Source organism: Glycine soja, chromosome 18, assembly GCF_004193775.1.
Source record: "Glycine soja cultivar W05 chromosome 18, ASM419377v2, whole genome shotgun sequence".
In the NCBI taxonomy this organism is placed as follows: domain Eukaryota; kingdom Viridiplantae; phylum Streptophyta; class Magnoliopsida; order Fabales; family Fabaceae; genus Glycine; species Glycine soja.
Genome location: NC_041019.1, coordinates 49,420,578 through 49,447,170, shown reverse-complemented (window position 1 = coordinate 49,447,170; position 26,593 = coordinate 49,420,578). Strand labels below are relative to the sequence as shown.

Below are 26,593 nucleotides of genomic sequence, written 5' to 3'. Positions count from 1 at the left end.
AAGGATTTTCCAGGTACTTCTCTTTTATTAGATCGAAATTAACAAAATCAAACATCCGTGAATGAGGTGGAAAGCTTGCATGCAAATCCAAATAATTAAATTAAGTAAAAAACAGTATTGGAAAAGATAAGAAATTATAAGAAACAAACCAATTGTAAGCGATTGAACCCGAAATACCATTGGGCCACAGACACCTCGATCCAAATAAAAATCGCAAAAACTGCAAAAAGATCAAAATTAACAAAATCAAACACCCGTGCATGAGGCAACAACGCAAGACAAAGATCCATGCGAGTACAACACACAATAATTAGAGCTTCTTTCTACATACTCGTTCCTAGTACACGTTAAAGTTAAAAATAATTCCAATTTCAGAAAGTCATAACCTTATCAAATTATCAAAATAATGCAAAGACTTGATAAAAAATTTGACGAGCAGCTTCCACCTCCCAGTAGGGGAGGTGACGATCACTCTAGACGACATTTCATCACTCCTGCACATTCCGATTACTGGCGTGCTGCATTCATTCGAGCCGCTGGTTACATCTGACGCAGTGGCCCTGTTGACGGAGCTACTTGAGGTTACCCCAGACGAGGCTACAGCTGAGACACGTCAGGCAATGGGCCTCATGTTCGGTTGTCCTGGCTTCGGGACATGTACCAGAGTAGGTGCCGGGCTAGGCAGTGGGTTGCTGCAACTCGGACGTACCTCCTTCATTTGGTTGGTTGCTCTCTTTTCGCTAACAAGAGTGCAACCCATGTTCATGTTGTGCACCTGTAGGCATTCAGGGACTTGGGCCAGGCAGGGGCATTCTCTTGGGGAGCGGTTGCATTGGTACACTTGTACGATCAGCTTAACGAGGCGTCTCAGACCCCTACACGGCAAATGGCCAGTTACATTTCACTACTTCAGGTGAGTATCGCTGCTTGTAATTTAAATTAAAGTAAAATTCAATCCATGTTTGTTTGCTGATGTTGACTTTGTGTTTGTAGTGTTGGATTTACGAGCACTTTCCATCGGTCCATAGGTGTGTTGTTGACGATGGTTATGCTGAGGCTAGCCCACGTGCCTGTAGGTGGCTTACGGGTAAGGTCCAGATGACCGGGATTAAGGGAGCCTCTTACAGAGCACGTATTGATGCCCTGACAGTGATCGACGTCTGTTGGATGCCGTATGCTGAACATCGGGGAGTTCGGGGCTATGACTTGATCTCCTCGTACACGGGGCAAGTCAGATGGGGTCAGATCATCGTCTACATTCGACCAGAGAGGGTGGTTCGGCAGATGGGATACATTCAGACCGTTCCTCCTCCACCGGTTCGTGATTCATTGACGGGTACTGATATAGATGACCGGTGGGTACACTTTTCAGATCATGTGGTGCCTATAGGGGAGCTCTGTGTAGTTCCTGGGCAGGTGGCCCTAGACTACATGGAGTGGTTTTTTCAGATTTCACACCCTTTTGTGACGCCGATGGAGGACACTGCTGAGCCGAGACCTGCGCCTCCCCTTCCCACTCATGATGATGACTTCGTCGAGCCACCTATCGCTGAGGTTCTAGTCACGTCAGATCCCCCTACGCATTCTGTGGTAAGTATAATTTGTGTAGTTTTTGTTAACTTAATTATTTTTTATAAATTCATACTGACTTGTTATTTTCACTGAGACAGGTTGATTGCACAGCATGTGTCAGGATTGGAAGGATTGCTGAGCATTTGGAGCGCGTCATCAACCTCAAGATGGTGACGACAGAGACTGACTTATATGATATCATGGATCTTTGTCTGAAGATAGCTAGAGATGACGACCCAGATGACAGTCTTAGGCCGCGACAGAGACCCCACATAGATTATGATTTATCTTTTTTATTGTATTTGTTTATGTATTTAAATTTTAGTATTTGTTTTTGTATTTGTTAAAACACATTGACTTAGATAATGTCTCTATTTCTTTATGTATTTAAATTATCTTTTTACTTAAATTGTGAATTTTAGTATTTGTTTATGTATGTGATAAATATAAGTTAGAAATTTTTAGAAATAAGTTAGTAATTTTAAAAAGTAAGTTAGAAATTTTAAAAAAATAAGTTAGTCATTTAAAAAATAAGTTACAAATTTTAATTGATTAAAACAGATAAGTTAGAAATTTTAATTAAATGTAGTTGATTGGACAAAATAAGTTAGAAATTTTAATTTATACTAAAAATTATTATATAATTTAAACAACAATAAGTTAGACATTTCAAAAAAATAAGTTACAAATTTTAAATAAATAAGTTAGAAATTTTAAAAAAATAAGTTAATCATTGAAACAAATAAGTTACAAATTTTAATTGATTGAAACAAATAACTTAGAAATTTTAATTAAATGTAATTTATTGGACAAAATAAGTTACTAATTTTAATTTTTACTAAAAATTATTATATAATTTAATCAACAATAAGTTAGAAATTTCAAAAAAATAAGTTACAAATTTTAAATAAATAAGTTAGAAATTTAAAAAAATAAGTTAGAAGTTTTTTAAAAAATAAGTTAGTCATTGAAACAAATAAGTTACAAATTTTAATTGATTGAAACAAATATTTTAGAAATTTTAATTAAATGTAATTGATTAGACAAAATAAATTACAAATTTTAATTTTTACTAAAAATTATTATATAATTTAAACAACAATAAGTTAGAAATTTCAAAAAAATAAGTTATAAATTTTAAATAAATAAGTTAGAAATTTAAAAAAATAAGTTAGTCATTGAAAAAAATAAGTTACAAATTTTAATTGATTGAAACAAATAAGTTAGAAATTTTAATTAAATGTAATTGATTGGACAAAATAAGTTACAAATTTTAATTTTTACTAAAAATTATTATATAATTTAAACAACAATAAGTTAGAAATTTCAAAAAAATAAGTTACAAATTTTAAAAAAGTACTGTTTGCACCTTTTTTTCTCTTTGTAACTCCTTATAAATTTTTTTATAAAAGTTGATAATAAAACTTTTATTCCTTTTTGATACATACTACATATTACAAACGGGTCACAAATATAACAAATTGACACACTAAGACATATTACATCGACTAGAACATCATGGACACAAATTTAATTTGCACGAAACAGCCTAACATTTAACTAGCATTCAATCACGTAAGGATGTAACCACATTGTCCTCATTTTCCATAACCACTTTACTAAAGAGAGCCAAAATCTCTATTGGCACAAATTGTTTCCAGTAATTGGACTCTACCAGCACCTTTAGCACGTCGTCGTCACATTTCAGCTCAATAATTTCAAATTCTAAAACTTTCTCAGAATACTCCAAATGACTAGGTTGTCGATAAAACAAACGCCTTACAACTTGGGATTCGTGAATCCCATGAGGAGGATTCCCTTTAGGTGCTACTTGCTTGATCAAATCCTTCAGTTGATCTATGCTACATCCTTTTGGAATATCAAATTTTTTCAGATTTATTCCGGTGAACGCGTAACCCACAAAGTTGTTTTGGCGTGACATGTTCCACCTTCCGTTGTAATACAAAACCGCATCATGTGTAGGGATGCTGGGGCGTTCAAGTAAGTTTAAAATTGCATCTGTTGTTCTACCAACGGTACATAACAACTCAATCGGTCCAACAAATGAAAATTGATCATTATACATTCACATGGTGTTCACATCCATGTCATTTTTCAATTGCATACTTTCAAAGTGAATGTTGTTACCTGTATCTTCCACTGGTCGCTGGTAATGAATTTCATCCACAACTTGATTGTTGTTTAGCTGAAGGCTGTTGTGTATTCTGCTTTTGAGAGTTGAAAAATCGCATAGGTTTGGTACTCGCATGGGCACTGGACTAGAACTTTGAAAATAAACCCCACACTCGTTGTGAATGACGGTTCCATTTGGAAAAATGAATGTCAACCTCGAGTTCACGATTGTCTGGGACAAAGTCTCTCCTAAGAATGTCATTGTTTATCGAAAATTAATTTGACAAACTCTGAATACCAGTTGTTGTTGAGTACCATGTACATCCCCATCTTTCATTTATATAGATGGCCCAGCCAGGCACATGGCTTCCCTTTTACCAGACCCGTGACTATTTTACATTGTGAAGCGTAAAACTAAAGCAACCTCCTGTCACGTCGTTCACTGTCGGATCACATCAGTCATTATCGTCTGACGTCATTAACTATTGTGTAACGTCAAACCCAGTTCACAGAACTGCTTATTTCATCAAACCTTGCGTGGAGGAGTCAGCAGAAGGATGGCCCAAAACTCAAAAAAGTTGGTTTCAGGCCATGTAAACTTGCCTAAGTACCCTTGTTCGGGGTTTTTTTAAAATTATCTGGGAAAGCCGTGAGACTCTCCAAAGGTGGCCTATCTCATGTTTGCACGTCAACAAATCCAAAAAAAAAAAATAACAGGAGACACCGGTTCATTCGAATAGGGTCTGCAACGGAAGGCCCAAAACTCAAAAAAGTTAGTTTCGGGCCATGTAAACTTGGCTAAGTACCCCTGTTCGAGGTTTTTTTAAAATTATCTGGGAAAGTCGTAAGACTCTCCAAAGGTGGCTGTCTCATGTTTGCACGTCAACGAATCTAAAAAAAATAATAGGAGACACCGGTTCATTCGAACAGGGCTTGCAACGGAAGGCCTAAAACTCAAAAAAATTAGTTTCGGGCCAACATTTCCTCTTTAGGGACGACACATGGCCTGCTACTCTGGCCCTTATCTGGCATGTCCATCCTTCTTGGCGCGACATTTAATTTGTCGTCAGAAAAAACTGAAGGACACCTCGCTTGTTTCTCTTTCAGCCACCACCGGTCTTGTCATCGTCGAAGGCGTCCTTGCACTTGCCGGCAGAACCTTTTCCGGCGACCTCCTTGTCTTTTCCTTTGGCCTTGTTCGTCATTTCAACAGAGAATGCAATGAGACCAACGCCAATTGCATGGTCAGAGTTAGAGAAATGGAGAGAGGAAGAAGTGTGTGACTGGAGTGTGTGTAACTGTGAAGAACGAGGAGTCCAAAATTAATTTTACTGTAAAAAATTTGAGGAAAAATGTGACCGACACATATCATGCGGTGCGTAGAAGAATCGGCCATTGGTCAACTTCTGAGAGGAAGAAATCATTTAACTAATACAAAATAATCTTAAAATTAACAAAATAATTTAACTAATTAACCCACAGAAGAACCTTCTTCCGTGGAATTCCACGGAAGAACCTTCGTCCGTTGACTCTCGCGGAAGAAGTTCTTCCGCGTAATTCCACGGAAGAAGGTTCTTCCGCAATTCTTCTTCCGTTGACACTCGCGGAAGAAATCTTCCGTGGGACTCCACGGAAGAAGTTTGCCAAAAACGCTGAAGGGCATTTTTGTGATTTTGAAAATTTGCTGGGTGCACCAGCAATTCTGCTGGATGCCCCTAGCAAATCCCTGGTGTTAATACAGTCATCAACTTGATAAGTGGCTACTTTGGACCATGGGTCATGTGTCAAGCCTAATATACTTCTAGTACACGGGCATCAACTTCATAAGTGTGTCTCCTGTGGACCATGGACCATGTCTTAGGCCTAATATACCTCCAGAACAATTATCAATGAAAGTATAGTAGTTACTTTTCTTGTTCAATTTCACCACAATAAAAGGAATTTAGATTCTCTAAAATGATAAATTGTCTGAATTGTTTAAAAAGTAAAAATATACATAAATCCTTAATTTAAAATGAATTTAATTTATGGTGCACTTTAATTTAAATCAAATGTGGTCGCATCCTTATTTTCTCACTTTACACATCTTCACAATTTAAATTTGGCATCCCAAAAATAAAAGCATTCAAAATTAGGAGTTTTCAAATCTAAACTGATCCAAACCAAAAATTGAAAATCATACAAAAAAAATCGAATTAAATCGATTCTTTTTTTAATTTATTTGGATGATTTTTTCTCAAACTAATCGATTTACTGTTTGTATTTTTTAAACCAAATCAAACCGTAACACTTACATTACTTTAGTGGTATTCGTTTTATGTATATATCAGTTAAGTTTGAGAGTGTTTTGCAATGCTTTATATATAAAACTTATATAATATATACCACTTTCTTTTCATACGACTTTTTAAAGATACGTTTGGTTTAAATTGAACGATAATTTAACAGATTTTTATTGTAGAAGGTTTAGTATATTACGTTTCGTATAATGTAATTTAATTTAAAAGATGAAAAAAAACTAATCAAAAATTAATAAAATAATATTTTAGTAAAAATTACAAAAACTGAATCGAACCATAAAATATTGGTTTGATTTTATTCATATTTATTTTAAATGAAAACTGAATCTCATATATTTCATAAGTTTAGTTCGAGTGACTTTTTAAAAAAATAAAACTAAACCGAACCACAAACACTCTTATTCAGAATGTTAACATTCAATTATGTATTGTAAAATAATTAAACAAGCATGAGTATCACAGCCACTACTACACAGGAAGTTTCAACTTAAGTTTCAACTTTTTTGATGATGTGCTGACACATAATTAGAAATTTAGATAGTATTAAAAATTTTGCGCTGATAACGTATCGAATTTGTACTCCCCCTCCCCCTTATTATATTTGAATATATGGCAATCTTTCAGCCAACAAGTGAAGCATAAATCTGGTAGAGCTTTGTTTCTATAATTAAGAGACCGAAAGAAAGGCTTGCTGTCCAGCTACATCTGAAGATTTGCAGGCATGTATTATATTGCATATATCTGTCGTCTCTAGGATTTTCTCTGCATGGTCAAAAATCAAGGGTCCATACTCGAAAACCATTCTCTTGCACTGCAAACAATTTGAAAGATAAATGAAAAATCAAAGTCAAAATGGTATTAGGATAATTATGTTCTTGTGAACTTTCTACACAATACAGCAAAATTCTTAGTTGTGAATGCATATTGGCCTAGTTCAGGAGATATAAGGTTGGCCGGTTGGCCCAGTGGCTATCCAAATCCTATAATGTAGTTCCTTGATTCAGAAAATCTTTCCTCAGAGTATCTGAAAATAATTGTTGTAGAGTTTGTTTGTTTCTCAAGGAGGTATGAGCATACAGAAATAAATTTTCCACTTGAGTATATTATTGATGGTAAGGAGCCTGCCAAGTCCATGAAAATATCATTGCAAGGAAATTTCTGGGGTTCCAAGCATGATAATTTCTAATTTGGTCAATAGGATAAAAGTTAAAAAAATGAAACTTCATATGATTGAATACGAATTGAGGAAAATGCAGAAATTTGTCAGTTGTTCTCACCTTATTTGCATACTTCTCCACTGAATTGCACACCTTCAGTAATGTCTCAATTATCTCTAGCTGTCATTTTAAAATAAATGGTTAGCTGTTTATTCAAAAAAGATAATCTAAACCAAGAAGGGGTAGTAATGGGATTACGACATTGGAGTGGTCAAAGTAAAGAAAGTAGAGGGCTTTTAAGAGAACAAAGATGGTAGAAATCTACATATTACATATATTTTCCCTTTTTTCCCACTCCGATAAACATTCTTTTTTATTTCTAATGAAATATTGTGTATATACGTCCATATGCTGCTACCCCTGAACATTATAACAAGATTCCTTTTTGATTTGGCTGAAACCATAGGCTTTATCAAATAAAAGGAAGTCTAATTTGCAATCAAAATCTCCATACAATCATTTTAAAGCTGTGGAAGTAATTCAAGTATGCAACAACCATCAAAGTTTTGTGGTAGATGAAAGCCGTGTTGAAGTAAAAACTACAGAAAAAGTTTCCTCACATCAGGACAGATGAAGTAAAATTTCACACCACAGTGCTACACTTCATTGGAGTAGAAGAAACATGAAATTATTTACCTTAGTGTCACTCTCCTTCAACTTCTCCAATAGAGTTGAAACAGTGTCTTTACAAAACTCACAGCTATCTTCTTGAACTTTCAAGGAAATATGTGCAATGTCCTGACAGAGATTGACTTTGTGGCAGAATTCTCCAGGCTGAATTGTAGCTACTTCCGAGAAGAAAAGAGGAACATAATAGTCCACCAAAGCAACGCACTGTTCAATAAAGAAGAAATAGATGAGTTCATTAAGAGTGAAGAGGATTCTGTATGATGTTTAAACATTAGAGAGCATAGTGGGAAATTAAAGGTTTATGTTCACAACAACTACAGTATCTAAACTGCAACACAAGAGATCCAAAAGGATGACCAACCTTCTGCTTGAAAGAAGGAAGCTGGTGGCAAGTGTTGTGCAGGATACTAATGATCTCTGTCTCAGTCTTGTTTTCATGTAGATAATCAAGTGCCTTGGTAATATATTCCTCACAAAGTGCACACACATCCGGTTTTATGCTTAGTTCTACAATTTGAAGATAGGTCAACAACATGACTTATGTGACATTTGCATTTCAAACTATACTTAATAGAAAATCATTCAAATTTCAAAGCAAAGTTCCAAAGATTTGAACAAAATGTCATCTTTGATAAAAGGCTTTTGATAAAATTGAAAATCATTAGTCATGCACTCATGCTTAGAAGAAGTAATGACAAATCCCATCAAGGGAAGAGCCTCTGGAAAATGGCCAGAGCAATTAAATCAACAGTTTCTGATTTTAAATGATCCCACAAAATTGGTAAACCTCAATAATTCCAAACTATAAACTTTTCAAACCACCCTTTATTTTAGTCAGATCTTTTGACATTTGACTAGTTAGTTGTCAATACCTGCATTTTTTTTTAATTGTTCATGTATGCATAACCAACCTGCCACTCCTTAAATATTTCAAGTTCACAATAACATATTAATAAATGGGGGTCTGAAATTTGAAAATGTCATGTACAATTCATGCCTCCACTTTACTGTCTTATTAAGCAAGATAATTAAAAGCAAAGAATGAAATTAGTGAACAATGTTACCAGAAGTTTCAGAGTTAGCCAGTTCCCTTGCATCACATGCCCAAGCAGCACCTAATACAACAAGAAACAACAGTCCCATTCTCCCTTCCATGGTACCTATACCAAAACAATTCTTTTTAATGACAACTTCCATCACGAAAACAGATAGAAATTAATCAAAATTTCAGGGTTATTATAAACCACAGATAAAGATCTGATATTTCAAACATTTTATTTAATGAAATAAGAATTGACTGAAGGGCATATAAAAAAATGATGCCATTTAGATAGAACAACATCATCAATTAAATATAATTTACTTAGACACTTGTAAAAATATTCCATATTGATTTTGGCACAAAGTTGCACCCACAGAAGCAGAAAAAGGCATATTAAGAGTTAAAACCATAAAATTTTATGATCTCAAACTCTTAAATCACCTTATGTACTTCAAGAGTGACATGGCGCAATTCTTAACTGAGTTGATATAACCAAGCCAAAAAAACATGCAATTCATTTCATGGTTCCCCCAGAAAAGAAAATCTTAGTTGAGAATAACTTTTTCAGCAATGATAAATCATAAACCAACGATCGAAACTAAAAAGGAACCAGAAAAAACAGAATCTGGCTAAACCATCATGCCATCCAACCCAGAATCTTAATTGATTTGATATAATCTAGCCAAAAAACAAAACAAAAACCATGCAATTCAGGTCATGCTCCCCCCGGAAATGAAAATCCCAGTTGAGAATAATTTTCTCAGCAATGATCAATCATAAACCAAAGATGAAAATGGAAAAGAACCAGAAAAAAATAGAATCTGGCTGAACCATGATGTCATCCAACACATAACAGAAATTGATGTACTAGCAACTAGCAAGACCAATTAACATAACAATAGACAACATATGAATGATGCATCACATGATCAGGTGACAAATAAAGAAGAGTAGTTGGAAATGATAAATTTTGAGGATTGGTAGGTGGCAAGTAAAGAGACAAAAGAATACTACTTTTCTGAGTAGTTTTCATTGCAAGCAAGGAATGAAGAAGAGATAGAATAGAATACCTTTTTGTGTGAAAAGAAATGATGAGAAGAAGAATTGAAGATAATGGAAAACAAGGTGGTAGTGAAGTGATTCCTCGTAGGAACTTATAGTGTCGTGTTAGTTGGTGAAAAACTGAAAATATGATTGGTTTGCTATCTTCACTTGCATTGGTTGGTTTTATTGCAAAGTGAGTTTCTTGAAACTTGAGAAAAGCTTTAGTGTGGGGAGCCACATGGAGGGGATTGTGTGCATCACACTTTATCACTACGTGGCAGAATCAGGGATGTGAGTCTAGCTTTGGTGAACAAATCAACGACCCTTAATATGTGATATTCACATCCCAAAAGAAAAATGAAAATATGTGTCAAAGACTTTTTTTAACTAGAGAACCGAAAAAGTGAAAAGGAAATTCATTATTAGTCTAAGTCTTACGCAATCTCTGGTGTTCCGTTCAACTTTGTTATTTTCCATAATTTTAAATGTGTATACTTTGTCCTTTTGGAAAATAGAAAATTTATACGGTCACACTTGTACATTTACCTCATATGTTAATATTTTCGATTAGTGAATATTGCGAACTAGGGTATTCACTAATTCGAAACAAATAACGAACCATTCAATACAATTTGTCATATTGATGGAAAAATCCATAGGAAACGCGTGAAAAAACGATGGGATGGAATTAATATAACATATATTAAAGCTTAAGGTAGTAGTAATTTGTTTTATACTATATAGAGAAGAAAGAAAAAATTTATGTACTTTATGGCATAATTTTAGACATATTTTAGTAGGGAAAGCAAAAAATATGAAAAGAAATTAATCATATATTTACTAGTAAAAGGAAAAAAAAAAGTTTCTATAATCATTTTAATACTACTGATCAAAATATATTAAATGTGGTCAAAATATTTTAAGAAAATATTGTTGTTATAAATTATTATGCTATCAATACATTAGTAATTACTCTATGACTTTTAAAATAATTATTAAAAAAATTATAATATTATCATACTTGATAATATATTATTAAATAATAGTGCTAAAAAGTTACACTGTTAATATATTTTAATGAAATTCTAAAAATTAATAGTACTTTTTTTATTTAGTAAATAAAAAGTAATTAATAAAAAACATGTTAAGAAAAATTATAATTATTCTTCAATGAAAGGAAACATCGCGAAATCCGACAGAAATATGAAACGTGAGAAATCTACCAAAGCCGGTCCTTTCCATGCAAAACATCCTCCTCAATTACGCATGAAAAATTGGTGAAAGTTTTTTCATGCTTCTATACAATTTAGCATTTGGATAATGGTTCCACTTGCTCATCCATGTTTGAATGCATAATAACATTAAAAATTGAAAAAGTGTAATTTCTAAATTTTGTACAAATATGATAGTGACAAAAAATAAAGGAACATTAAAAACTCATTATCTAATAAATGTCCTAATAATTAACACAATTTATTAAATAAGTAAAAAAAACATAAATAATTAAAAAGGAAATATCTGAAGTGTTTCCAATTTGGGAAAAATATTTTTACATTTAATTATATAAATACTATTTTAGTTTAATTTATTTCCAAAATTAAGAAATAAAAAGACAAAATGTTTTTATTTTTTTCTATGAATACGAATTTTTAATTTAAAAAAATTTGTAAAATAATAAATAAATGCATGAATTCAAACACTTTCAATTATAAAAATATTGTATTATTTTGACTTTAATTGTTTTCAAAATTAAAAACAAAAAAATGTGAAAATAAAATATTTTTTGTTTCTAGTATTTTTCGTTTAAAAAATTAAAATTCATAAATATAGTAAATAAGTTCATAATAATCAATAGATGAATGGAAAAATTCTACTTGTTAACAATAAAATCATTAAATGTTTTGTCCTTCCCATAATACCTAATGATTAGAAAAAACACACCATTAATTCGTAAAAAAAAAATTGTGCATTAAAAATGCACTGTGTATTAAAGATGACAATAATTCTTTTGGTGTAATTAGGATTTAAGAGGTATATGATGTTTTTTATTTGACGATACTTAACCAATTTTTCTTCTACCGGGTATATCTATTTTGGGATAAAGTGACACTTATTGTCTGAGACCCAGGAATTAATGGTGGTGGGGGAGGGAGGGGGAGACTATGAAAATTAAGCATATGTTTACTTTATCGTCAATCCTAAGAATTCATGTTTTCTACATGTGTATTGTTTTAGCTTCTACGTTGTTTTTAGTATATTTTATGTGGTTTGTGCTAGAGGTAGTCAAAAGATACCCTTCCAACACATGCATTAAAATTCATTCAATAAATATACAAGCATAAAAATTTATACAAATTATTCACAATTATGTGTTTTTCAAAAAACATATAGTTACATAGAAGAGATAAATTAAACATTTTTTAAAAGACCCAAAATTACCAATGGCAAACACCAATGTCACATATCACCAAGCCCTAAAAATTTTATAATAAAAATTGGTATTTATGTTAAACACTTTTTATACCAAAACCTATATTAATTATGTTCCTAATATCTACTAAATTAGAACAAATTATGTTACTCACTAAATTATCTCTTATGACAATAGTAGCCACCAAGCATTGAAGAATATTTTGCTTTAAGATAGTAAAAAAATAGAAGAAAAATGTTTTGTCATGGTAAAGACTACAACTTTTGAAAGTAAATTATGATGGACCTTGACTTAATTTGATATCTAATTTTCTTTCCTAAGGATTACAAACCATGTGTGTTTGAACTCTTGCACTTGAGATTGAAAAACACGTTAGAACCTCTCAAACAATGGCAAGAAAAACAAAGAGAAACAAGAAGAAAAATGATAGGAAAATAGAATCATAAAACATTTTTTGACTTGTTTCAAAATCTAAGCTATCAATCTCTTAAAAATTTAATAAATAATATTTGTAAGTTTGATCAACTGTCCATTTAAAAAAATAGTTTGACTCATTGAAAAGTTAATAAATAATCTTTAATTTTTAAAAATTAATGTAAAAAATGCTAATAAAGTCATTTGAATACAAACTACAACTATTTATAACTTTTAAAATAATAATAGCATATTAGAAAGAAAAATAAAAATACTCAAATATTTTACCTAAATAAAACAAAAAATATAATTATCTATACAATAAAATTATAAAAGAATAGAATATTTTGTTATAAAGTAAAAAAAAATTAACATTTAAGTAACATTGTATACATAATTAAACTACTAAATAAAATAATTACTATATGCATATATATTAAGAAAAATAAATTATAAAAAGTCGGGGCATCCCCCAAAGGGACAAGTAGGTTTGTCCCTGCTTACTCTTGCAATCCCATGCTTATGCCAAGATGAAATTTCAGATTTTGATTAAGAAATTTAAATATCAAATCACTTGTATCAACCGTCAATACCATAATAATTAATGTAGTTTGTTAAATAAATGAAAATTAAAAATAATTAAAGAGGAATTATCTAAAATATGTCTGGTTTGGGTGGAAAAAAAGTGCCAAAGCCTTTTTTATTACTATAGAAAAGATTCATTATTGTCTACAGTATATGATTTTTTTCCTAGTACAATGTTGTCCACTTTGTTTGATGCAATATATCTTTGTCAAAACTTATTCAAAATGCTATTTGTTTACTATATACTCTTTTTTTACTGCACTATATACTCTTTTTAAAAGATTTTTTTATCGTATTATTTATGTTTATTAAATATAATTTCTAATTCAACTAGCTATTATAATTTACACTCAATATAAAAAAAATTATGTTCATCGCACAACTAAAAATACAAGTAAATTTAGAAGAAAAAAATTATTTACTTTTCAAAAACATAAAAGAAAAATAACAAAAATAAGCGACTATATATTCGACAACAATCTTAAACAAACAACAATATTATATTTCACTAACATTTAACTAAAAATATGATAAGAAAGTTGAACAAAAAAAAATACTTTGATAATAATTTGAATTCTAAGGGATAGGATGGTGTAATACCACGATGAACCAAATTGCACCAAATTTATGGAATCACCTATTTCGCATTAAGTAAATATCAATTAATGAGTAATGACATTATGTCACGTCCTCACAAATTTGAAGAAATTATACTCACTTATACCTTACGATTTGCATGATAGTTTGTAAGAACATAATTTTGTTTCCCCAACCATATGGAGAGGAGGAAGCAATGTGGAACCGACTAATTGAAAACGTTATTTCTTCATAATCACCTTTTCATTTTAATATGAAAAATCTCTAATTATTATAGTAACACTAGGCATGTCATCATCTTTCATTTCGTTTTCAATCGACTCCTTCACGTTATTACGAGAATGATGCATAATGCACAAGTATCAATGATAAACAGTTAACGGCAATGTCATAAAGACATTATTCTTACTCTAGCTTTGTATAGAACTGTGTATAAATATTATTAGGCAAATAAACTCACTAGAATCAGCCTAGTAGTAAAAAAAAAAGGTTCGAGTAATTTGCATGAAATCCTAAGTTTAAATCTCATAGCTGCTATTGTACACACATAAATGGCAAATTAAAATTATAACACATCATGCAAGAGGTTAAGAATTCGTATGAATCATCTCTACAACTAGCATAGGAAGCAAATGGAAGTGCATACCTAATAAGTAGTTAATATACAAAAGCAGGGACTGAAAGCTAAATAAACACTGTTAAAAAAAACAAGATATTCAAGCAAGCACAATAAGAGAATGAGACAAGGACTGATTTAGAAGATGCAACTAGAGTCTAGTTTTTGTCACTGCTAGATTGATCAAATTGTTCAAACAATTTATCACCTCAAATTCAGGGTTGGCTTCTTCTTCTTCTGTTTTGACAATATATGTGAGAATCGTGCAAATCCAAATTTCTTTCTCTTGGTAGAAAACAGCTTATGGCCAGTTTCTTTCTCAACTTGTCTGTCAACTGGCCGATCATTGTTCTGTTTGCCAAGCATCTTACCCAGTGACACATTCTGTTTCATCGAGATTCCTTCTCTGGCTTCAAACTCTTGTGGTTGAAGCAGCTTCCTGCTAAGTATTTGTCCTATTGATAGGGTTGGCTTTAGAACTGGCCTGGCTTCATCATTTACCAAATGCATTCCATTCACATCGAGTAATCGAGGATCTCTCCGATGATGAGACAAGCAACAGTTTTTGAACTTAGTAGAGTTGTGTATAGAAGAACGCTTTTTTTGACCCTCGGACCGCCAATTCCTTAAAGCCTCTTCAACTGCTACCTTGTCTCTATTTGCAGCTTCTACCCTTTCTAGAGCTTCTTCAAGGGCCTTCTTGCTGGTTTTAACTTGTCCTGTAGCTTCTTCTACCCTTTTCAAAATGTCCATGTTTGCTAAATTTGCTTCGTCAACTTCAAGCATAGCACTTGCAACTCTCTTCTTAGATTGTTCCTCTGCATCTCGAGCTTTGCCCATCAGAGCAGTATACTCCTCAAATGAAAGAGTAACCTGATTTCCAGGTGAACTGTCATGATTAGATAGAGCATTAATTTCTGCAAGGGCAAAAGCTTCGGCAGCTCTAGCGGCTTCTTTCATTTTTCTGGCTGCTAGCAATCTGATTTCAGCAGTTCTTATCATGGTTTTTGTCTGTTCAATCTCAGACATTGATCTCAAAACTTCTGATTTTGCAAATTCTCCCATTCTTTTGAAATTCTCTGCCTCAGAACTTAATTGCTGGAGCTCTCTTGTAATATCTGAAGGGTCATCTAAAGCACCTTTAATTTCAGCATCTTTTGCTATTTGAAGCCTTAATCTGGTCTGGTTTAGCTCTTCCTCGAGAGAAGATATCTTCAAAGTATTTTGAGCTAACCTATCACGTGTTTTCTCAAGTGAGATTCTTTCCTTCTCTAACTTCTTATTAAGCGATTCAACAGAAGTTTGGACGTCAGCAAGGTCATTAGTAGTTTTAGTTAAATTCAATTTGGCCTGCTTCAATTCCATTAGTATTAAGCCTGGAGTAGATGAAGGGTAGGGGATAAAACCTTCCCTGGAAGGTTGAAGAACATTCAATTGACTCATTTGGTTTTCCTTTTCTACATTCTCATCAACAACCGATTTCTTATCATATTTTCCCATCTGAAGATTCAAATTTGCTTCAGACTCTTCCTTCTGTATCTTTGATTTCAAATCTTCAACAAGCCTTTTGGTACTTTCCAGTTCTTTCAACACATCAAGAGTTTCCCTTTCTTTCAAGATCAGTTCTTTCTCCAATACCACAGCCTGCTCCTCCAGTTTTTCAGCGCTGACCTCTTCTCTGTGGTGCTGTTAACAAAAGAAGGGGATGGGGGAAAACTTCACAATTTAGCTCAACTAAATACTTGAAAAAAGAAGTTTAATTCAAAACGAATACTCACTTGATATAAAGTACTATGCCAAGGACAAAACGTAGATACAATTCATTAATTGCTTTTGTTGTTTTCCAATCAAAATTGAAGTTTTCCCTTCAGAATTCGGCATATTAAAGGTAAGCTTTCAAGATTAACATAGGTTACTGGGGTGAAACTCCAATTCTAATTGGAGAACAATACCAAAGGCACCAAGCGTTTTATTCCAGTTTGTCAATTGAGCAAAGTAACGGCACTCAAGAAATGAATACAGGTATGGCCATTTTTAGCTTTTCCTAGATTTTGACAGCATTCGTCATTTATAAATGACTTAAAACTACAGTTCATTGGATCCAATCATTCACTAATACTCACAACAGATATATAACTTCAACACACTGTTTGGGGGGAAATGGAGGGGGAAGGAGGAGAGGGATTTTGATAAAAATCCTTATATATTATTTTTCCAGTTCCTCCCTCGATTGCACCAAAACCAAAATTCAAAAGATTTTAAATTGTAATTACAGTCATTGTTTCATCATGATCCTTGATATTGCAGACAAATTTGAACCAAAACCAAAAGTCCAAAGGTTTTAAATAGTGATAAAGTCATGGTTTCATCGCGATCCTTATACTGCAGAAAATGGTAGACAAATGAACAAATGCAACCAATGTGACGGCCACATTTATGCAAAATCCTTGACATTGTGCGACAATTACAAAGACCCCAAAAAACCTTGACATCATGCCACAATTGCGGCTGCAGATCATTTTTTAAACCTTGAAAAATTCTCTAAACCTTTTTAAACCTTGAACATGCTTTTAAAAAACAGTCTGCAACAGCAATTTCAGTTGCAACATCAAGGTTTTTAGAGTCTCTGGGATCCCAAAGACCACACATTTGTTGATAATTTCCTACAATATCAAAGAATGACCACGATTTCAGCTGCAAAGTCAAGGTTTTTAGAGTCTCTGCGATCACAACCACCATAATCGTGGAGAAACGACCTAGAATCACAACAAAAACAAACTTTCCACAGTAACATCAAGGAAACATCACAAATGGGTCCATCAACCACAACATGCCACTACTAAGTACTAACCACACAAACATCAAGCATAACAACAAAAGAACCCCAGTTCCTCTCATTCCACACAGAAAAACAACAAAGACCCCAAACAAGTAAAACAACAGAGACACCCCCACCCCCTAAAAACCCTTCAAAATTCCATCCACAAAGGTCCTACCTTTTTCCACCGAAGAGTGAAGCAACAAACAAAAACAACGAAATGATAACATTTCACCTTGTGGGGTGCTATTTTGTGGCAATGCCATAAACCAATTAAAGAGAGAGTGTGTGTACCTCAGAACCAGAAGCCACACACGTAATATTACTGTGAAGGGGTGATTTCCAGTAACCACCCCCGAACATAGTAACAGCTTCCTTCACCGATTCAAAGGGCGCTGAAGTATCAATCTCCGTTCTCAAACCACTCTTGTTGTTCTTCTTCTCCAAACCCCGTTCGGCATGATTCGTCGTCGTTTCGACCACGTCAGCGGCTTCCATTTCCATCACAAAACAAACGGAACCAAAAAGCATAAAACAAAGCAAACACAGTAACACGCCCTCGTTCGTCCTTGCCGCTAGAATTTGAAGCACGCGACAAAACAACGCGAAGTAAGAAAAGAAAAACAGAGGTTGAAGGAATACGACAAGAAGCTATGGAAAGTGTTTGTGTTGTGTTGTGTCGTTGGCACACTATATGTGGTCGTGTCGCCCTCAAGTACTTCCCAACGGACAGGAATCAGAGTGAGCGTGAGTCAGTGAATGAGGGGGAAAATCAGAAAAAAAGAGGTCCCAGTAAACGTTTCAATATGAATTTCCCATAATGCCCATAGGAAAGGGTGATGATTATTGAGACAAAATAGGGGAATTTTGTTTACACCTTTGTTAATTTCAAGGGTGGCTTGGGCAGAGAAAAAATAGTGTGAAGAAGAAAAGAAATTTTAAAAAATTTATGTAAATTTTACATCTTTCTTTCTTTACTTTAATTTAAATATTTTTTTTCTTTTCTTTTCACTCTATCAAACTCATCCAAAATAATAATATAAAATTATGAAAGAAAATATTCTTAGATTTTTCTAAATCATAATGAAATTGGTATGAAAATATTTTTATCGAAAAATTTAAGCGATAACTTTTAATGGACTTTCTAACTACTTATTTTTTTTCCTATAAGATTTCAACCCATGAAATCAAACTCAATTTTAATAAAACAAATAACTTGTTGGCACATTATTAAATATTTTTTAAATTATCAAAGGAGGTTGTGTAAAGATCCTTTTAGCGTATCTTTTGTTGACAAAAGCAATATTAAATTTCACTTTATTCTAAGAATATTTTTCAAATTTTCTTTTGGTGTAGAGTATGCCTCAACAGCTGAAAAGTGCTGAACTGTGTGTGAACGGTAACTAAACACACATGACAACGTATACGTATGTTGTAACTTTAGTTGAATTGATTTTGAAAAAAAAATGACGTTGAAACTTGAAAGCGTGCTTTTAAAAGGTTGAGTGGTTCATTTGATATGTTCAATTAAAAAGTGGTATTCAAATTGCTACAATCAAGTAGTCAACGATAACGTTTACATAGGAGGTCAATTCTAAAATTTGATAATAGTATTATTTTAGTTCATAATTATGTTTAGTTTTTTTGTTGTTTTTCAATTGTCAAGAAGATATCATTATTTTAATTAGATTAGATATATTAGGAGTTAATTAATTGACAATAATTAGTTTGATGTGTGTTTGATTTCTTATTATTTGGTGCGGTGTTGGATCAATGGTTCAAATTTTAAAATAAATTAAAGAGTGGAAATTTAAATTGTGTTTTTTTAGAATTTATTATGTTCAAATCTTGAGAATATTATTTAGATGTAAAGATATTATCTATTTGTTTAAATTTATTTTAGAGATTTGTTTCTTTTTTTATATACTAGATTTGTTTCTTTTCTAAGATTACTAGTCGGTAACCTGTGTGTACGCACGGGTCTTTGTCTAAATGATTTTCGATGGAAGAATAAAAAGAAAGAGATTGTAAAAAGATAAAAGAACTAACATTCATATTAAATAGTTCTAAATAGTTGAGTTGATCAATTGTCAAATTATTTGAGTCACTTGATTAATCAAACTTCAAAGGTTGATGTTCATGTGAATTTGAAACTCGTGCATATGCAAGAGTCACTTGATTAAGGGACTTCAAAGGTTGATGTTTATGCGAATTTAAAACTTGTGTATACGCATGGATCACTTGATTAAGGAAATTTGATGTTCATGCAAAACAATTGTTTCAGATTACAAAATTAACAAATTATATTAAGATGAATCTCATAAGGCTTAAACATAATAAACAAAATAAATGTTTAAAACTAAAAGGGTTAAAAAGTAAAAAAAAAAAGTGTAATTAAATTGAGAATTGAAATTTCAAATAAGCAAAATAGTTTTTTTATAAATATATGACAGCATGTCAATTATAATATAAATTACTTCATATTTACATTTGTCAGGTCACTTAACAGTTGTTAATTTACACTTAAATACTTGAATTTGAAGCACATCAACAGTGACCACACTATTTCCTCTAATTACCTGCAATAATAGAGAAAATAAGATTGAAACATGAATCAATTAAATATTAAACATTAAATATATTGTAACATGGGAAATTTGTAGCAAGCAACGACAACACCCTTATTAGAGATGGTATCATATCTCTTGATGAAGGAAAGATCAAACAGAAAATCTCAGATAGGCTACAAAATATTGAGAGGGGTGAGTTGGTGGTTGAGCATGAGTGTGTTCCCCTTACTCAATAGTTGGATAGATGTTAAGGGATCATAACTCAGTTGAAACCACATTTTGGAGCACAAATCATAGGATCATTCTCTCTTGTACATTATTCCATGACTTTGATCGGATTACTTCACTATCCAAGTTTCTAACTTTAAATATTATATTTATTTTAGTATTATTATATATTTATTGTTTTTTAGTATTTAATAGTTAATATTATTAGTATATATAAATAAGATAATATTAATAAATAAAACTGAGTTGTATTAGTATAAATAACTTATTTAGTAGTAATAAATATATGCCTTTATAAAAAATTAGTCATTAGTAAAATTGATTAATATTTTATACTAATGCAATGTTATGGTGACTAAAAAACTAAAAAAATAAAAACATCTCTATTTTAAAAATTATTGTAAAAAATAGATTAAAAAAACAAAAACACAATCAAAGACGTCTTGAAATTGCCTTTTTAAAAAAATTGATGTAAAACCATTTTGAAAGTGAGGTAAAATTAATGTAAGTCAATTTTGCTCAAATTTGCTTTGTATTTAAATTTTAATTTGTAACTATTCTGAAAAATAGATTGACAATAATCAATTGAATTTGTAAAGATTTTAAATAGAAAATTAGAATTTAGAATTCTAGATAGAAAAACACCACAAAACTAAATCAGCTCCATTTTAAAAATAGGTGAACTAAATTAGTTAAATAAATTTAAGGTTATACTTTTCCTTTAAAAAATAATCAAGAGGTTATATTTTTCCTTTTAAAAAAACTCAAGAGGTTATACTTTTCCTTTAAAAAAAAATCAAGAGGTTATACTTTTATACTGCACTATGAGCAAGGAACGTACTTAAGATAATGTACTTAAGACGCTGCTATTATTTATGGAAGGTTGATTTTTTATTTTTTTGAAAATTAGATACCAAGCTGCAGTGAAAGAAAAAGAAGCACGTACATCATATAATAATAATAATAATAATAATAATGGCAATGCCATGTGAGCTTTCCAAATGTTGTCACTAAGAAAGTAAGTAAAAAGTTGCATAAACCTTTCTTATGTCATCTAGACCTTCTTTAAAAAATCCATATATAAGATACTAAGTAGAAAATTTGTTCAACGTCTAATAACAAAACAAAAAAGGTTGGCACATAACTAAAATTTCATGTGTAGAACGTTGATTAAAGCAAATTTATAAGCAATCAAAATTAAATGTGAGTAAGATAACAACATAATATAACTAATACTTTTGCAGAATTAACATACACGAAGTGGAAAAGTGTTAACAATCAACATATATAGTTGTAAACAATATATGGTAAGTCTACATGTTTTAATGTATTGCTACACAAAAACTTTGTCATATAGGTAAATTGTGACAAAGGTCAAAGCCAGATTGCTAGGACAAACAAAGCTTCTAATAGATATAAGATAAAATGAATACAATAAACATGTACATATATAGCAGGATGAAAAATGTTGCTGACTTCTTTCTGAGCCAAATGGTTATTTCAACAATGCCCTTACTCAGGGACATGACCGTTTGCTTCTTCTTGCCTTTTGTCTTCAGAGACAGTCTTAACAATCGTAAAGCTGGACAGATTTGTTGAAGATAGAAGCCTGGCCCACATCCTATAAGTAATTACCACATTGTTCTGTCCCTCAGTGGTTCTCCGCATAACAAAACAACCAACATAATGCTTCTAAATTCTATAGTTTCCTACTCAAAATTACAACTTCATTCACCCAATCATAAACTTGAAAACTAACTTTTATTTTTCTTCATTGGTTTGAAAATATTAATCATTTTGGAATTATTCTAATTTTAAAAGTTTAGAACTTTCTTTTTACAAATTTTACCTTTAGTAACTTATATGTTCTCAGGGAAATATTATCATTTTTATTAGGTTATATCACAACAGTCCGTACCGACTAAAAAGAGAAGAAGAAAAATAACCAAAAAAAACTGAGACTTTAAGATTGAAGAAGCACATGTCTAAGCGGCTGAATAAAAAAAAGAAAAAGAAAAAAACACTTTCTATATCTAACTAAGTAGAAGCTATTTCATTTCAAAAAATATAATCAAAATGAGCATTTTAAATTGAAGGGATCAAACTAAACCTATTTTAAAAAGTAAGAGAACTAATTAAACTTTTTAAAAATAACATAGCCAAATTGAAGCTACCGACTAAATTAAGAGAACAAAAAAACTGACATTTCTTATAAGAACGATCTACTTCTTTCAATTATAATTATAATAAATAAATTAAAAAGTAGCATAGTTCATTACCATGCAAGGCATGAGATTTCTCAGGTAATTATTTCAAGAAAATAATAGTACTTGCACTATTTTTTTTCCAGCAATAGCATACTTACACTATTGAGAAAACTTTTTTTTTGCAGTTAAATTAATTTTTAACTTTCATTTTTGGTATTCCTTCTTCAACTTTAGTTATATAAGAGGCTAAAATATACATTAATTCTTTGTATATTCAATTATATTCAATTTGAACCTATATATCTTTAAAATGAATAAAAAAGTATAGATGAATTTAGTCAAATTTTAAAAAATATGTAGATTTATTCTTTATTTTGGATATTTTTTATTTTCATAAATAATTAGTTAGAAACTAACTACATATTATTTTAATATTTGACAACCAAATTCATTAACATAAAGGATCACGCTTAATCGAAAGTATAGAATTTAAAAGTGCATTTTTCTTTTAAAATTATATCTAGAATGATTTTTAATTGACAGTATAAAAGGTATCAACCTTAAACTTTGTTTTTCTCTCATAAGCAAAAAAAAAAAAATTGTTTTTCTTTGTTAATTTTTGGAGGCTATTTGACATCAACTATGGTTCTTATTCTTTCTTCATTTCTTGAAATAAAACCTTTAACGTGAACGCATTATAAATTTGAATACAATAATGACATTGATTTACACAGGAAATGGGGCTCCTGGTTCTTACTACATCACTGAAGTGCTTCAGACCAACCTGTACAGATGGAATTTGTAAAGAAGCATCAACCGTACTATTAACATTAATTATACTATTTATCAATATACACCATAGACATAGGCAGTGGCGTGCTGAAGCCCAACATGTCAACTTTTGGTGCTGACCAATTCGATGACTTTAGACCCAAAGAAAAAGTGCTAAAAGTTTCATACTTCAACTGGTGGTCGTTTAACACTGCATTTGGCACTTCAGCCGCTACATTGTTTGTTGTGTACATTCAAGAGAGGTTTGGGTGGGGATTAGGGTATGGAATATCAGCATTGAAGCATTTCATTTGGACATAGAGGCAAACAAACACATGGTTAGTATCGATGGATTGATCTCGGCATGTGCCACAGAGCATAGCCAGCAATCTCTAAGAAATTTGAAAGAACTGAAGTGTCTCTGCAGCCAACAAATAATTATGAAGAGAAATTGGTCGTTGTTTCGTGGGAAATCATTTAAATTAATTCTCATATATGACTCATCAAAGCGGTCCTTTCTACAATATGAAAATTCATAATCAGACAATTATTTTGGCCAACAATATACGTAGTGTAAAGAATCAATCAATCAATCAATTGTATCAACAAAAGAAACATCAACATATTATATCTGGAGTGGAGATGATATGATATGGTGGAGGAAGACCTCCTCCAAGTACAACCGATCGAGCACCAAATTTAATTTAATGCTTCCCTTGGTATCCCCATGGATTTTTGCTTGTCCAATTCCACAAATCCCTGCACATTTCCTCTATACCGTATTTTGCCCTGCACCATTAAAAAAGACGATAATAATAATAACTCTAAACTGTCTATCAACAATGCAGCATAGTAGGTTGGTCGTTTGTTCTATAGACCTCATCCTTTTAATTACCAATTCATAAGTTGGCTTCTCATAATTATGCAGAGTAAACCATACAATTATAAAGCTAATCTTTAATTTTGTTGTGCATGAGTTAGTAAGTAGGTTTATAATATCACTAGAGATAAAAAATGATAATGATCATGAAATTGAGAGGAGCAAGTAAAAATAAAGAAAGCGATGGTGGGTACGTACTTCCAACCAAGTTCTTTCTCAGCCTTGTCCGTAGATGCATATACAGCAGTAGCATCCCCGGGTCTTCTGGGACACATTTTTAATGGAATTTTCTGGAAAATTAAGAAATCAGGTTGAGTGGATGATTCATGTGAGCGAGGAGAGGAAGATGAAAAATAATATGATATGACCTTGCCGGAAGCTTTTTCAAAGGCAGCAACCATTTCAAGCACGGATGTGCCACGCCCAGTTCCAAGATTACCAAACTATTTGGTAAGTTCCATTCCCACCTGAATTGCATAAAAATAACAAACAAACAAAAAATAGCAGTGACAACAATATACTCTTAATGGCAGTCATAACAACCATTATTGCCTATCCAAAAGAAATAATTTCTATCAAGTATGATCATATACACAGGTAGTTGAATGGTATTTGCATTAACAAATGTTGCATGTGTATCTATCAACTGCAAAGTCGAGAGCATAGCTGTTGTTAAGCCTCCGAAGTGCCATTCTAAACTGAATTTGTGTTTTATATATGTTGTCCAAGAGAAAATCTTTCACCATATTCATTCAAGTGGAAATATTGCACAACATTCATTTCATAGTTTCTAAATATTTTCTACCTTATATTCTGCAGAACCTTGTTGTTTGCTAAGTAGGGCCTCCATTAGGAGCTTGTAATAGGCCTCTTCAATAAAGCACCATCCTTGATTTCCACCATACACCTGAAGAAGCCCCTACACCACATGTTAAAAAGTAAACCAAAATTATGAAAACAAAATATTTAGCACTTGTTTTGCTTTAACTATTCGGAGAAGAGAAAACCAACATCGAGAAGCTCATTAACCGTTCGTAGAATCAGTTGTGTCCTAAATCCAAGTGGACGCATTGCGTCCAGGGCAGCATCCATGTGCGTGATACCGTGCATCTTGTTCTGCAGACAAAATAAAACACCATTAAGGAAGGGGAAAATGTTAGAAAACTCACAAACACGTTAAAACAAAACAAAAACAAAAACTTGGCAAACATAATACGACAAAAGGCAAAAATATTCACAAAAAGTTCAGTGAATGAGGAAGCAACTCAAGAGGGTAACAAAATAGGGGGGAGAAAGTGCACGAAAGTGTGAAATGAAGGACCTTTTTGTTTTGTCTTACTCCATGCCGGACAGTTCCGCCATGAACCCCACTCCACACGAGTCCTTATCCATAGCCACCACATTACCACCAAAAGCCCAAAACTTGTTCAAACCTGCACAACACAAAATCCAATTCGCATCATGGGTGACCGTTTATAAACCGAAAAATAGTAAATTAAAAGAAGGAAAAAATATATGAGAGAGAAAGGAATGAAATATATCAAATACCAAGAATAGATGCTTGGAATTGTGTAGAAGAGAAAAGCAATCCATGAACCCAAAACTAAGATATGAGATTGCAATGGTCAGGAGGGGTGGAACCCTGAGCCATGGCAGCAGTTGCAATTTTCTCCCCGTGTTCATCCGTGCCAGTAATAAATATAACTTTTTTCCCCAATAGCCGCTGTCAAATTCAACTATGCAAACCTTATATTATTATGTACTAATAGGAGAAAATAAACAGTTAAAACACTAACATTTATGGAATTGGACCAAAGTTACATAATTTAAACTAAAATCAATGTGGGTAGAGATAGATAAGTTAACCTGGAAGCGAGCAATGGCATCGGCGGCGATGGTGGTGTAAGCATTTCCCATGTGAGGAGGGGCATTGACGTAAAAATTTTACTCAGGGGCCCGAGAGGGGATAGTTCAGTATTTAGGGGTTAATATAACACTGAGATGTTAATGCTATCCATTGGAAAGGATGACCACGACAAAAGGACACTCGTGAAGAAAACTACAAAACAGTGAAACCTGAGAATCTTCTGAACTGAGAAGAAGCCATGGCAGTGAGAATAAACTGCTCCATTCAAAACACCCTCTGCCTCCTTAACCCTCCCTTGTTTTCCCTTCGTTACAGAGCTTCTCCCCTGAAGCTGAAACCTCAACTGCATTTTCGTCAAAACCCCTCTCGAGGAGCTTTGTTTTGAGAGAGAGAAAGCTTCCAAGTTGTACAGAGAAAGAAAGTGAGTGAGAGAGAAAGAGAAAGGAGACTTTTGCCACGGGAGAAAGAGAAATGGGAAAATAAAAAGAAAACTGAAAAGACTTGGGATGAAGATTGGAAAAGGAGACACATGCAACAATACGTGGAGCAACCAAGGGAGTGGAAAATGAAAAGGTTAGAAAAGAGGACACTTGGAACAATACGTGGAGCAACCAATGGAGTGGGAAATGAAAAGCCTAAAAGACCAAAAAAACCAAGGAAATGGACAACTA

The 26,593-nt window shown here is 32.4% G+C and overlaps 3 protein-coding genes and 1 long non-coding RNA gene across 5 annotated transcripts; 1 reads left to right on the top strand and 3 right to left on the bottom strand.

The window, feature by feature from the left end:
• The first annotated feature begins 406 nt into the window (after window positions 1-406).
• Window positions 407-1,929, top strand: LOC114397369 (protein MAIN-LIKE 1-like). The gene is made up of 6 exons (XM_028359423.1): window positions 407-461; window positions 556-665; window positions 782-913; window positions 994-1,590; window positions 1,671-1,818; window positions 1,898-1,929. The coding sequence occupies exons 1-6, from the start codon at window positions 407-409 to the stop codon at window positions 1,927-1,929; spliced, it is 1,074 nt and encodes a 357-aa protein (XP_028215224.1).
• Window positions 1,930-6,388: 4,459 nt separating this feature from the next.
• On the bottom strand, window positions 6,389-9,570 carry LOC114397620 (prosaposin-like). The gene is made up of 6 exons (XM_028359752.1): window positions 9,238-9,570; window positions 8,917-9,012; window positions 8,214-8,359; window positions 7,859-8,056; window positions 7,283-7,342; window positions 6,389-6,816 (listed from the first exon to the last, which is right to left on the bottom strand). Exons 1-6 carry the CDS (start codon window positions 9,302-9,304, stop codon window positions 6,673-6,675), a joined length of 711 nt encoding a protein of 236 aa, XP_028215553.1. The 5' UTR covers window positions 9,305-9,570; the 3' UTR covers window positions 6,389-6,672.
• A 4,908-nt stretch (window positions 9,571-14,478) lies between these two features.
• Window positions 14,479-18,128, bottom strand: LOC114395195 (WEB family protein At2g38370-like). The gene is made up of 2 exons (XM_028356909.1): window positions 17,694-18,128; window positions 14,479-16,267 (listed from the first exon to the last, which is right to left on the bottom strand). Exons 1-2 carry the CDS (start codon window positions 17,928-17,930, stop codon window positions 14,786-14,788), a joined length of 1,719 nt encoding a protein of 572 aa, XP_028212710.1. The 5' UTR covers window positions 17,931-18,128; the 3' UTR covers window positions 14,479-14,785.
• A 5,644-nt stretch (window positions 18,129-23,772) lies between these two features.
• Window positions 23,773-25,755, bottom strand: LOC114396059. Of its 2 annotated transcripts, none has more exons than XR_003663200.1 (7): window positions 25,604-25,755; window positions 25,377-25,488; window positions 25,067-25,171; window positions 24,861-24,974; window positions 24,424-24,522; window positions 24,254-24,345; window positions 23,773-23,964 (listed from the first exon to the last, which is right to left on the bottom strand). It is a non-coding gene; the product is annotated as an uncharacterized LOC114396059 (long non-coding RNA). The 2 variants fall into 2 exon arrangements; XR_003663201.1 differs by having other exon boundaries at window positions 24,861-24,962.
• Window positions 25,756-26,593: the final 838 nt, after the last annotated feature.

Excerpts from the sequence above, each read along its gene's own strand:
- LOC114397369 (XM_028359423.1), top strand. The coding sequence starts at position 407 with ATGCAAAGACTTGATAAAAAATTTGACGAGCAGCTTCCACCTCCCAGT. Across the intron at positions 666-781 it reads GCTTCGGGACATGTACCAGA|GCATTCAGGGACTTGGGCCA; the intron begins GTAGGTGCCGGG and ends GTGCACCTGTAG. Across the intron at positions 1,819-1,897 it reads AGATGACGACCCAGATGACA|TATTTGTTTTTGTATTTGTT; the intron begins GTCTTAGGCCGC and ends TTTAAATTTTAG.
- LOC114395195 (XM_028356909.1), bottom strand. The coding sequence starts at position 17,930 with ATGCTTTTTGGTTCCGTTTGTTTTGTGATGGAAATGGAAGCCGCTGAC. Across the intron at positions 16,268-17,693 it reads GTGTGGCTTCTGGTTCTGAG|CACCACAGAGAAGAGGTCAG; the intron begins GTACACACACTC and ends TTTTGTTAACAG.
- LOC114397620 (XM_028359752.1), bottom strand. The coding sequence starts at position 9,304 with ATGGTTTTAACTCTTAATATGCCTTTTTCTGCTTCTGTGGGTGCAACT. Across the intron at positions 8,360-8,916 it reads GGCTAACTCTGAAACTTCTG|AACTAAGCATAAAACCGGAT; the intron begins GTAACATTGTTC and ends TTCAAATTGTAG. Across the intron at positions 7,343-7,858 it reads TGAAGGAGAGTGACACTAAG|CTAGAGATAATTGAGACATT; the intron begins GTAAATAATTTC and ends TTAAAATGACAG.